The sequence below is a fragment of the Protopterus annectens genome, chromosome 10.part0 (genome assembly GCF_019279795.1).
Source record: "Protopterus annectens isolate FY-2018-M chromosome 10.part0, PAN1.0, whole genome shotgun sequence".
In the NCBI taxonomy this organism is placed as follows: Eukaryota; Metazoa; Chordata; order Ceratodontiformes; family Protopteridae; genus Protopterus; species Protopterus annectens.
In genome coordinates this window covers 1,304,810,966-1,304,824,492 of record NC_056744.1, presented here as the reverse complement: position 1 = coordinate 1,304,824,492, position 13,527 = coordinate 1,304,810,966, and the positions used below count along the sequence as shown (strand labels likewise).

Below are 13,527 nucleotides of genomic sequence, written 5' to 3'. Positions count from 1 at the left end.
CACAATCTCTTCACGAAATGAACGCTTTATTAACCATCCGCGTTTTCGTCCCCAATGGACTTCATCAGATACAAAAACCCTAGTAAACATTCATTAAAATACTTTAATTCATCAAGTTAGGCCAATCATTTGATACTTGTTAGTTTAAACTAACAAATGAACTTGCTTTGTTAATTAACAATTAATTATACTTCTTCCTAATTATTTAAAACATTGTATATAATAGTTTAAAATCAAATATATTATTATAAATAATCTCTAATACTTAAATATTTTTAAAACCACATTCTAATTTGTTAAAACATCACAGTGGTTTGGTATATAAAATCAAAACTAAAAATACGTATATATGTTTTCCATTTGGAAACTTTTTTGTTTCATAGTACCCAGCTTGTATAACTTTTCACTGTGAACTAGTGCCATCTATTGGTCTTTACAAGTTACTACATCCACCTTTTTATATTCTAGCAGCTCTTAGTTTCAGTAGTGGTAAGATGGATATGTATTCATTCTAGCCAGGGAATTTATTGGCTTCTAGGTCTAGTTGCCACCATAGTTCTTTATAACTGATATTCTCCTCCCAAGGACCACCTCTAATATCTTTTTTAACTTGATCTAATACGAAGAATTTAAAATCATTTTCTTCACATGAGAGTGCATGTCTATAGAGTGCATTGGTTTCTTTGCATTTGCTCATTTCATATGTATGCTCATAGATCCTCTTTTTCAGGGATCTCTCGGTTTTCCCTACATAGTAGGATGAGCATTTTCTTGAAAGAGAAAATCTATCTAGAAAGCAAGGAATTATGGCTGTATAGTAAGGGCTATTTTAACTGTGATTCTATAGGACTGGTTTACTTAGCAATATGTAAAAAATGCTCATCCTACTATGTAGCGAAAACTGAGAGATCCCTGAAAAAGAGGATCTATGAGCATACATATGAAATGAGCAAATGCAAAGAAACCAATGCACTCTATAGACATGCATTCTCATGTGAAGAAAATGATTTTAAATTCTTCGTATTAGATCAAGTTAGAAAAGATATTAGAGGTGGTCCTTGGGAGGAGAATATCAGTTATAAAGAATTATGGTGGCAACTAGCCCTAGAAGCCAATAAATTCCCTGGCTTGAATGAATACATATCCATCTTACCACTACTGAAACTAAGAGCTGCTAGAATATAAAAAGGTGGATGTAGTAACTTGTAAAGACCAATAGATGGCACTGGTTCACAGTGAAAAGTTATACAAGCTGGGTACTATGAAACAAAAGAGTTTCCAAATGGAAAACATATATACGTATTTTTAGTTTTGATTTTATAAACCAAACCACTGTGATGTTTTAACAAATTAGAATGTGTTTTTAAAAATATTTAAGTATTAGAGATTATTTATAATAATATATTTGATTTTAAACTAATATATACAATGTTTTAAATAATTAGGAAGAAGTATAATTAATTGTTAATTAACAAAGCAAGTTCATTTGTTAATTTAAACTAACAAGTATCAAATGATTGGCCTAACTTGATGAATTAAAGTATTTTAATGAATGTTTACTAGGGTTTTTGTATCTGATGAAGTCCATTGGGGACGAAAACGCGGATGGTTAATAAAGCGTTCATTTCGTGAAGAGATTGTGTGGTGTATTAAGCTTCTCAACTCCTTTTTGACTCCTTTTTGCATAAATAATAAAAACAAACAAAGGTAACATTCAGACCAAAACAATAGGGTGCCCCATTTCTGTATTTGCTAACCTTCTCACTGATTGTTTTCTGTTTGGTGATTGCTGCTTCTCCAGGAAGGTGTGCCATCCTTTCCCCTCTTTCTAAAATACTAGAGAAAACAATACAAGCACAACTCATGGCACACCTAACACTAAACTATCTCCTCTCCCCTACCCAACAAGGCTTCCGCCCTGGCCACAGCACCATGACTGCCCTTCTTTTCTTTCTTGAAACCATAAACTTTGAACACGACTCAGGCAAGTTTGTATTCACACTATTCCTAGATTTGTCAAAGGCCTTTGATACCATCTCACACACCCTACTTATATCCCATCTTTCCACCTTACACCTCTCTCCCACCACTATTGCCTGGTTTTCCAGCAACTTGTCAAACCACCAACAAGCTGTCCAATGGAAAACTTCAGCCTTCCCCTTCCTTCCTACACCCACAGGTGTCCCATAAGGTTCTGTTCTTGGCCCTCTTCTCTTCAACCTATTTATTAACAACTTTCACCAATCCATTACAGACTCATCTATCATCCAATAAGCAGATGACTCAAAACAATCATCTGCTCAGCCTTCTCCCCCTCTGAGCGCCTAGCAAAAACCCAACTAGCCTTCTCCAAAACAGAAACCTGTATGCAGTCTAACCATCTGGCACTAAATGCAAATAAAACCAAACAAATGTTTTTTTCCCCTACCAAAAACTCCATTAATAAATCCACATTCATCATACAGAGCCAAAACAACACCCTCCTTGAAATTGTTCCCAACACTTCTTGGCATCATTATTGATGAAGAACTAAAATTTGACACCCACATCCGCTCCGCAATCAAGAAAATCCACCAAAAGTTAGGTCTCTTCTACAGGCACAACTGCTTCCTAAGCCCCTCTACCTGTCAAACTCTTGGATCCACCTTCCTACTCCCATCCCTTATGTGTGGTGCCCCTCTTTTCACCAATCTCCATCTTGAACTTTGGTCCATACTTGAATCCTGCTACCACAAGATCTGCAAATTTGCAACCAATTAAAAAAACTCATCCCACCACTGCCACTAGCTAATCACCCTCAACTGGCTTGAACTACCCAACTTACCTCAGTTACCTACAACTCACCATTGCCCATAAGCTCATCTTTAAACCTGCCAGCTGCCCAGCTCTCACTACTTCCTTAAAACCTTACATTCCCAACCGCTCACTCAGATCCAAAAAACAAAATCTCCTTCAGGTCCACAAACCTGCATGACTTCCTGGCCATTTACTGCTGCCCCACTCCTTAGCCAAACAGTGGAACTCTCTCCCCACACACACATGCAACCTGCCTAACCATACAAATTTCAAATCTAAGCTACTCTCTCATCTTTCTTCCAAATGGGAATACCCTTGCCATGCTCTAACTTAACCCCCCCATTCTACCTTGCACTGACTTATCCAACTATCTCTACTATTACTTCATCCCACACAAAACAATCCTTCCCCTACAAAAAAACGAATTTTCTCTCTAATATCTATTGTACTATACTCTCCAATCTTAATTATACTATTACGCTCTCCATTCATAATATTTTCCTAACCTACTAATGGCTAGTAGCTATATATTTTGAAATATTTAACCTATAATTGAGTATATAACAAATATATTCACTTTATGTAAATGTTGAAATTTCTGTATTGAATTATATCTTTTCATTTTTATAATATTGTGACAAGCCAATTGCAAATATCATGGATCTTATCTGTAAATGTTTAATTAGTATGTATGTCGTTTTGTAACATGTGAAATGTAACTTGCAATTATTGTGGAGCTTTTCTCCCTGGGCCTCCACTGAAAATGGGCTCTTCTTGGCCCAGTGGACTTCCCCGGTCATCAGACTTAAATAAATAAAAATAATAAATACAATTACATAAGGTATACCTCTCTGGAACTGCAGTCTAGGTACAAGAGTCTAGTCACATGAAAAATGGCAACCCACAGTTCATTCAAAGCAGACCATATCCATCCTCCCTCATCATACAGAGTATGTTGAATGCCCATGTCAGTGAATCTGTAAAAGAACTGGAAAAAAAAGTATCAAACGTTGGACCACTATTGGCCAGACCAGCTAATAATGAAAGAAATTCATAAGGTAGTCTTGCGGGCAGTTTCTTGCAGACAGTTAAGGAACTGGGTGAAGGATTGAGACCAGGACCGCAACTCCCAGCAAATAAAAATGCAGAAGTAAATCTAAGAAGTAAGTCTTGCAGAAAACATAAGTACTGTAAACAAATAAATGGAGATTATGTTATTGCATGGAAATGTGGGGATATAGTATTAATATTATTCCACCATGGTGGGATCAAACCCATAACCTTAGTTTTTGCAGAGAGTGTGATAGCAGCTCTACACTAGTGAGAAGTCAGTAGAGAACTGCCAAAAATATTTCACCTGGAGTGCTGTTCATGCTTTAGGGTGCAGCCATAAAGTCAGTATTTTTTTTTATTTTATTTTTTGATATTTTATAGAGTTGCTGATGTGGATGTTCGGCATATTCTGTGCAGTAGAAAGAGGATCAAGGCTACGTGCTTTAATCTAAATTTAGGAATCCTTAAAGAATTCCTAAAATAATATCCAGGACATATTTCAGGATTACAAGTGATGTGCACACTCATATGACAAAAGCATTGCCAGTTTTTTTAGAACCATTAATATAAACAAACTCCAAATAAACAACCAGTCTGCACACTTCAGGTTTATTGTTTGGACATCTGAAGTACAAATAATTAAAACACAACAAACTTATGAAAAAACATTTACGGAATCTTCCCTCATAAATTATCTAAACTAGCAAGTTAACATGAAGTCATTCATAATAATTGAAATATAGTACACAACTGACTGGTCCTAAGAAATATTCTTATTCTGGTATTAAACACATTGTAGAGAAAAATCTTGACATGCCTTCCCCACTAATGCCTCACAAAAGCAGCAGAACTTTTTCAAATTTTGCACAGTCACAAGTGATATATTTGTCTCCCTGAACATTTCATGAGTGTTGTTGAACAGGATTCTAGTAGTTTGAATCTGATAAAAATATGTTGCAGCTTCATTTCTTTTTTCATCACTTTTCTGCCAAGGAAGTTCACCTCTCAGAATAAAAACGATCTGCATGCATTTAGTGGGTTTAGCATGGAAAAATGCACAAAGTAAGCACAAGTTATATATAACCATAACATTGTTTTATTACCGTTAAGACTAAACTTGTATTGAAAAGATTTTATATAACAAGACAAGAAAAGCAATAGCAAATTTAACTATTAACTAGATTATGCATAGCGAGTAACTGTTTCTAGTACCCAGGGAAGAGCATGAACCTTTTAAAATATATTACTATACAAAGCACAGACATACCAAAATTATCAGTGCACTGGACATGGGAAAGCATTCCCTCAGTCATTTTGTTCCCTTAGCTCATTTTCCCCTGATCTGAATTACATTAAAATAAAGATTCAGTTTTTTTTTCTACTGTGCAGTAAGAAAAAAAAATTCACAACAAACATGACAATATATTAAACAATATTTCTGCACAAGTTACCTAGATACTTATGAATCAAGTATCATATGAAACTATTTTAAAGACATATACAAACAAAACTAGTAAACATCTTTACAACTTATAACAAATTAATAAAAAAAGAAAATAAGTCTTTATATTTGTATATTATATATGTACATTTACATACACACATACACAAAACAAAATGACACAATAATATGCATCTTCCCATAATTTAAGTGAAGAAATAACTAGGACTAACTAAACTAGACATATCTGAGTTTGGCCATACCATTACATCAGCAATTAAATAAATCAATGTTCAAGCAACATAAACTATGTTCCATAGGTGTTGATACAGCCCAGTTATAGCAGCATGGGCTATAAAGTGAATTTGAAAATCAGTAATAAACTCATTGCAAATGTAATTCTTTTCTCTAAACACTTTATAGATAACTATGATGTTAAGATATGTAAATAACATTGTAGCACCTACTGCTTAAACTAAGGAAGCTTCTTACAAAAATGTTTTCATTTTTGTTTTGCTAATATCCCATACTGATGACTTAAACAGAAAAAAGAGTATGAAACTCATCTCCTTGCTTTTGGGTTTTGACTGCAGGGGAACTGCGTGCCTGGGAAGAACACTCTCCCTTATTTAAAATTTGTATTACATGCTATGAAAAGATATGAATGAACATCTGTCTGTAACCCATCCTTCAGAAAACAATCTACAAATCCAATTTAAAACACACATCTTCATCTCTAAAAAGTTACCAGTGCAGTATGAACAAGACAAAATTGTCAATTTCCCCTAAGTTAACCAGTCAAAATATTTTTCTCAAATCCAGATTCTCTTGTAAAAACTCTTCATGTTTTATAAAAATAGATTTTTTCTCGAAACCCAGTTTCAGCAAAGAGACCACCTCTTTGGCAACATTGTTAAATGTTATTTAAATTATTATGTCATCAGGCACCCCTCCCCCCAACACACACCTTGGCTCCATCCCATAAAACAAAGGTTCAATTGTTTATGTGATACAAAAGAAAAGGGAAACAAAACAAACAAAAAAAAATTGCAAACTGAAGTTTGCAATTTTTCTTTTATTTATTTATGTATGTGTGTATGGAGGTTACAGTATGATTGGATTAAGTTTAAGGAAAAATATTTTTTCTGTTCCCCCTTCCATTTGTAAAAACTTTTTTTTTCCTTCAAATGAGCAAATTGTTGTCTTAAAAAGGTTCACCTTCAAGGAAGGTGATATATTAGTTGGCTGGGTAAAAATCCCTGCACATTATAATCTATGTATATTATAATTAACAACAATAGCTATGAAAGAACATTCAATGCATCAAATATTCTTTTTCTAATCGTTATAAAATCACTTCCTGTTTCACCACAGGAAATCCAATGTTTTAATACTGAGGCAACACTGGCTTATCACGTCCATGGTTGAATATAAGCCTTTGAAAGAGGTGTTTCACAGTTTTTTCTTTTCTTTTATCCTTTCTTTTTTTAAGTTTTGTTCATAAAATTTATGTAAGCAAGGAACTGTAAGAAATTCAGGATTTGTGGGTTTTGTTGGTTTTAAAGGAAACTTGCAAAACTCGGTCACCCAGACGATACCCATTAAGACTGGCTATTGCCATAGCAGCTTCATCATAGTTGGTCATTGTGACAAAGCCAAATCCTTTGCACTTGTTTGTATTGAAGTCACGAATCACTTTGACATTATTCACAGCACCAAAGGGCCCAAATAGCTGCCACAAAACGCTTTCATCTGAATCAGGTGACAAGTTGTACACAAAAATACACCAGCCTGTTCCCGTGTGACCAGGGATGTTCATTCCAACAAGGCTTGTCATACCATCGATTGTGATAGGAGAAAACCTGCCAAACAAAGAGAGGGCACTACTTTTTATATATCTCCTTGTAGTGACAATCAGTAAAGAACTTTCTACTTAAAACAGCAGTTGAAATAGTTTACATAAAATCACTATAAAGTAGTCTTAATAAATTACAAATATGCAGTACTCACAATAGTAGTAAATCTTTGAGGAAGATATGCTTGATGAAGTACAAATGGGCTTCTTCTCAGTAAAGTCAGTTTTCTGGCGTAAAGTTTGTAGTAGACAATCCATGTTTTTGTATGAATGAATGCCTGGGTTGTTCTCCCCTGACAGTGGTTGGCAATGACACCCATATAAAAGAAGTATTACCTTGGGCCAGCTTCACTTTTTTTCAGCAAGAAATGCATTATGTAACCAACATATTATATAATAATTACAATTATAGCCATTAATACTTCAATAACTCCATACAATTACAGTAAGTAGATTATCAACTTCCCAAATATGAAGATGAATAGGACAAAGGAATTGTACTTCTAAATGAGTTTCTCCTTTGAAAATCTGCTAGTATGATGAGTTACTAACTCTGCTCTTTTTTATTTTTTTACAAAGAACTCTTGCAGCAATTAGAAATTGTACATTATCCCTAAACTATAAGCACGTCAAATAAATCTTATTAAACTTAAATTTATTAAAAGAGTTTTGTGCTACTGTAGAGTTAATTTTTAGTTTTACTTTGTGAGCTGTGGTAGTGCAGTGGTAGCGTTGTTGCCTCACAGCAAGAGGTTCTCCCGTTCGATTCTCGGTTAGATGCCTTCTGTGTGGAGTCTGCATGTCCTCCCCACAGTCGAGTGGCGTTCAAAAGACATGTGTGAATGGGCGTCCCTTCGTTGAAGGTTGGGTGGTGGGCTGGCACCTTGGCATCGTAAAAATCTACTGCCAATCATTAGTGGACCGGAACTCCGCTGTGGTGACCCCTAACCGGTAAAAAGCCAGAAGAAGAACAAGAAGAACATTCTGTTTGCGGCTTTGCCTTCCATGCCAGTATTTCTGGAACTATTACACCAATGCAAGAAACAGGTTAAGCAGTAGTATCAGACGTGCTAGTGAAGTGGAGAGCTATTATTACATGATTCTTTGTGATGCTGCATTCCTAGCGGACTGGTAATACAATCTGTATTGTTTTTAAATCGTATGAATGTCACGGTTACATCTTCACAAAAGTCCCAGATGGACTCATTTTTTTAAAATATGCAACTGAAGTCATGTCCTGTAGTGGTACCTGTCAGTGTTTTCGTACATGACATAGAGTCAATACAGTATGCAAGCCCCTTAGAAAGACTTTATTATACAGATATAGTCATTTCAGCAGAAAAAAATGACATGGTCTGTCTAATCTATCCAGCTGATACTCCAACATGTTCACTATCATTTCTCATCCATTTTTCATCCATCCCTTGCTGTTGCCCTTTTGAAAGACTCCATTGTTCCTTTCTTTACTGTCCAGTACAGTACTGTTTTTTACTTGCCTACTACTTTCCATGAAGTAGGATATCCAGTTCAGCCCCCTTAATTTGAAGTTGATTGCTTTTCCTCCTCCACCTCTGTCAGTCTCCCCTTCAATTATTTTAGGACCATAATTGTATTTCCTCTTTTTTCACATCTTCCAGTGAGTACAGCACTGACTTTTACAGTTTCTATATCGTCATTGACATTCATCCTTTGTATTACTGTTGTAACCTTCTTCTGTATTTTTTCTTGCATTTCAGTTCTTTAGATGGCCTCTAAAACTGCACATAATTCTACAAATGTCATCTGTCCAATGCTTTGTAGAATGGGGAAATCACTTCATCCCTGCCTCCTATTTCTTAAGAATGCTTTTCTGCATTTTGTTAACTTTGTTAGCTGCATAGATTTTTTAGATATTTCCTGGGAAGGACTCCTTTATTGCTTACTGTTACTCCTACTTTGTACCATCCCTAAATGGTTTGAGTCTGTTCTCAGTGCCTCTAGAGTTGTCTGTAATAACTTGTTGAAGAACATTGTCCCACTTCTTTGTCATGAAGTGATGCTCCCTTTAGCAATATAACTCATATTTCATCCTTCTGGCATTTTTTAAAACAGTTAACTGTTGTCCTCCTAGCCTGGACCATTTCTGTTCACACTACAGAGACATATGGACTCTCTGTTCATAGGACAGAAATATACAGACCCTTTCTGTTCACAGGACAGAAACATATGGACCTCTGCTCTACATAGGACTGAGACATATGGACCCCTTCTGTTCATAGGGCAGAGACATACTGACCACTTCTGTTCGCAGGACAGAGACATCTAGACCCCTGCTGTTCATAGGTCAGAGACATACATACTTTTATGAAAAGTATGTAAATGATGACTTGGTCCATTTTGACCACTTCACTCATATCCCAGTCATAAAAGCAGATTAAGCTGGACTGATAGGTCCTTCTGACTATAAACACATGCCATATCTCTCAACCTCTTAGTGCAAAAAATCTGAATAAAGCCTAAAATAATGGGGGGGCAAAGACCCAAAAATAGGGATAGTCTTTAAGTATTGCTCTTATAAACTTAGACAATTGCTAGAATAACTGATTTAGTGTAAGCATGCATTTTTCTGAAGGATATGAAGTCTGAAACCTCAAATGTAGTAATTATTTAGTGTCGTCAATCCTCGGTGATTTAATAGAAAATCACACATTTTATGAGGAGCAGACCAAAAATATGAAGAAAAAATCTGGACATACTGGGAAAATCTTGACAGTTGAGAGGTATGACTAGTGCTGATTTGCAATGTGACTATCCACCAGGAATTACACCTGTTTTTTGCTTACTATAATTTGCATTACTTTCCTTGCAAGTTATGTAAAGTTTATGGACCTGTAGTTTCTTGCTCATATGCTGATTTGTCAAGGTTACTATTTATTGACCTTTAAGAATTCTGATTGCTTACCCCCTGTGTTGAATATTTTGATATTTTCTAGTTTATGTATATGCCTATATGTCTGTGTGCATGTGAACATATGTATATATAAAGCTATACAATTATTTTTCTGACTTCTAGTAATAAGGAGAAACATATTCCATAATCTTGGAAAGTATTATATGATGCATCTGCCATTTTTTGTATAACTGATATTTACTTTAAATATTAGATTGTATGAAATGATGTTAGTAAAGTGTTCCAAGGAGTTTCAAGCATAGAGCTGGACTAGACATTGCATTATGTCCAGGCAGCGCTGAACTCTAAATAACCCATAAAAAGTAAACTATAATGAAGTTCCTGAAGTCTTTCTGAGTAGTTTCACTTTTTCAAACCTAAACATTTTTCTACTTATAAATCATTGTACAATTTCAAGTTCTTTTGAGTGGCTTGTTTAAAGGCTAAAACTGTAGTATTATATTCAGTAATCAGTCACATCAGCGGGGTATAAAGTATTGCAATCATCTCCCTGGGGTGACTAGAGATGTTCTTTAGAAATAGAAGGGTTACAGAATATGGTTTCCTAACTTTGACAGCCGACAGAGTAGTCAAGTTTTAAATTACTATCTGCCACTCTCTTTAGATCTTTAATGATGAGGGTTTCTTTTTATGATTTTACCATTTATTTTAGAATCCTAATTTAGGTCCTTTTACCAAGTCTTGTGGTACTAGATTTATAAACATTATAAGGGAGATCATTACTACTGCAGCAGCTGTGTATTTTTCTAGTCTATAAAGGAAAACTTCATCTTTTAATAAAATAATTGTTCCCCAGTTAGCCATATTTGGTTACCATTTCCCACATTAGATGTGAGCAGAACAGCCCAAAACAGTATCATCAGTATACAGCCCTGTGAGATACGGTTGTTGAACCCTGGCTGGATAAACAGGTAAACTCCTTCCCGAGTTATTGCAGTCTACTGATTAGCCAGAACTTTACTGACTGAATTACATTTGAATTGACATTAGTGTTATTAATTTTTCATTTATTTCTTTAAGGAGGGTAGTGTCAAATTCTTAGCATGGTCAAGATTAGCAGTATACATGGACAACCCAGCCTCAAGTGCTTCCATTACCTCTTCAAAGACTGTCACAAGACTCAAAAGGCAGGATCTCCTCTTATGAAACCCAAAACAATTCATATATAACAGAAAACCATCCCTTGTGCCATTCTGAATAAACTTCATTATGAGACTTTACAAGATTTTACATAGAAATTTAGTGAGTCTGGAGGATCCAAAACTGTTTCTATCTGATGTGACCAGCAGCCCAATTTTGCGAATTGGTACTACTATATGTCACTATAGGGCTATGGCTACACAGTAACATTTTGGTTGACATAACTGGCATGAATAAATTTACATTTTCTGAAGCTATATGTTAGCAGAATTTCTAAGTTTGCTTATGGCAGTTCTCATATATTTAGTTATATAAAGGGTTTCTCTCCTTATATGTGTAGCACTGTGAAATTTTTCTTTTTGTGAAGGCTGCAAAATTTTTTTTGCAAGTGCATTCACTAGATCCTGTGGCAGGGTGAATGCTTTCTTCTTTATCGATAACATAATACATTCATGATTTTAACTTTAAGTTTTCTAATGTATTTTAAAATACCTTATTTTTGCTTCCAATCAACCTTTCAGATAAAGCTCAGTTCATAGTTAGATCTGGAAGATTGATGAGGAAAAGTAAATACTCTTTTTTATGGCAAAGGTAATTTTCAGAGTTCATTAGCGCTGTTTTCTGTTGTATAGTTCATTTGCTTTGTGATTCCACTGATTTTTTTATGAATTTACTTATAGATCTGTGTCTTACCAGTACATGTTCTTTGATGCAAAAGGCAATATTGTTACAGAACTGACTGAGAGTATCCTGAGTCAACTTACTTGAGTTATTCAGGATTGAGGATAGTCTGCTTCTGTAAATATGTCACATATTGCATCACAAATTTTATTGGAAAGGCTATTAAAGAATGTGGAAGTATTTATAAGTAGGGGTTGGACATGGATTTCCCTTGTGGATAGTCACTGCTGTGGTCCTTTGTCATTCTGCATAAAACAAATACCTTGACAATGATCTGCTGGTTTCTGATAACACACTGTTGAGATTTTTTTTAAACAAGAAACATCTTTATTAAATGATCATGTATGACATAGGCAATCACACGTTTATATAAATGAAAACAAACCATGCTGACATAATTTTAGTTGCACGCATTATATGTCACTTATAATCTATCTAGTCGTTATCAGTCAAGCATTACGTAGCTCATTCATGTCCTGCCTTCTTTTAAATGTCAGTCCTCTTCTGCATGTATCATTGCCACACTTCCCATTTTTGCTATGTAATTTCCTCCCACCTTTTTCTAAAGATCCCAATTCCAGTTGTTTTGTCTCTGTTACTATAGTCACTACTTCTAGTACAGTTAGATTAGACTTTGATTTCCATTTTCTAGTAATTGCTTTTTTGGCAGCCGCCATCATTAGACTCAACTAGGGCTTATTATGTCTAGGCAATTCTGATTCTGTATCATAGCTCAAAAAAAATTTCCTTAGTTATACCAATTTGCTCACATGGTATCTCTAACAAAGCAGTCTGCATGGAATCATTAAAGTCTGTCAACTCATTACACTCCAGAAAATATGTTCCCAATTATCTTTCTTCCCCATCACACCTCCAACATTTGCTGTCTACTTGAGGAAAAATTCTTTGGAGTCTAATTGGGATATAAAAATACCTATGTAAACACTTCTAAGCAAAGATTCTAAATCTTCCATAGTTTGTAGCATATTCCACTGCTGAGATTTTTGAGAATGTTGGGGGCAACTCCATCTGCCTCTTGCACTTTGTCATCTTTAAAAGATTGTAGTACCCTTTGTACCCTCTTTGGGTCATCTGTTTCATCTGATCATATAGCTCTCTTATTTCTTCCCTTCTCGGTCTTCATTTGTTAAGCCCTTTCTTTTTTACTTTATGAATTTAGAGCTGAAGAATTCATTTTGGAATTCAGCTCTCCTTTCGTCTTTGTATTATTTGCCCTCTTGACTGTCTTACTTATTTATGCCCATGTCTTCCTCCTTTCTCCTATTTTGCCATCTCAATTTCTCCCATCACTTTGGACTTTTTGATCATTCTTGGAGTCTATCTTCTAGCTTGTTTTAGTTTTGCTTTCCATTTTCCTCTTCAGTTTTATAGTTTCTGTAATCATGTTTTATTCTCTCCAGATGCTTCCTTGACATCCCATAAACCACAACGATTTTCTTTTTCTTTCATCCTTCCAGTCCTTAACTTTTTCCCCCATTTGTACCCAACCCAAATCCTATCAATAATTATCTCACCTCATTATCTCTCTTTATTTGTTTTCAGCTTTTTAGGAATCCAGCTATCGTTTTTTGTGGCTTCCTGTAATTTTCC

The 13,527-nt window shown here is 35.1% G+C and overlaps 1 protein-coding gene across 8 annotated transcripts in view; it reads right to left on the bottom strand.

Moving 5' to 3' along the window:
• Positions 1-4,442: 4,442 nt before the first annotated feature.
• The window catches only part of ELAVL4 (ELAV like RNA binding protein 4), a 731,770-nt gene continuing 722,685 nt past the window's right edge, over positions 4,443-13,527 (bottom strand). For 7 of the 8 annotated variants that reach the window (XM_044085981.1, XM_044085986.1, XM_044085984.1 and 4 more), the window contains one exon: positions 4,443-7,173. In XM_044085981.1, coding sequence (XP_043941916.1) covers positions 6,825-7,173 — 349 coding nt within the window. In that variant the 3' untranslated portion in view covers positions 4,443-6,824. The remainder of the gene's footprint in view (positions 7,174-13,527) is intronic. The other variant, XM_044085982.1, reaches the window with a different exon arrangement.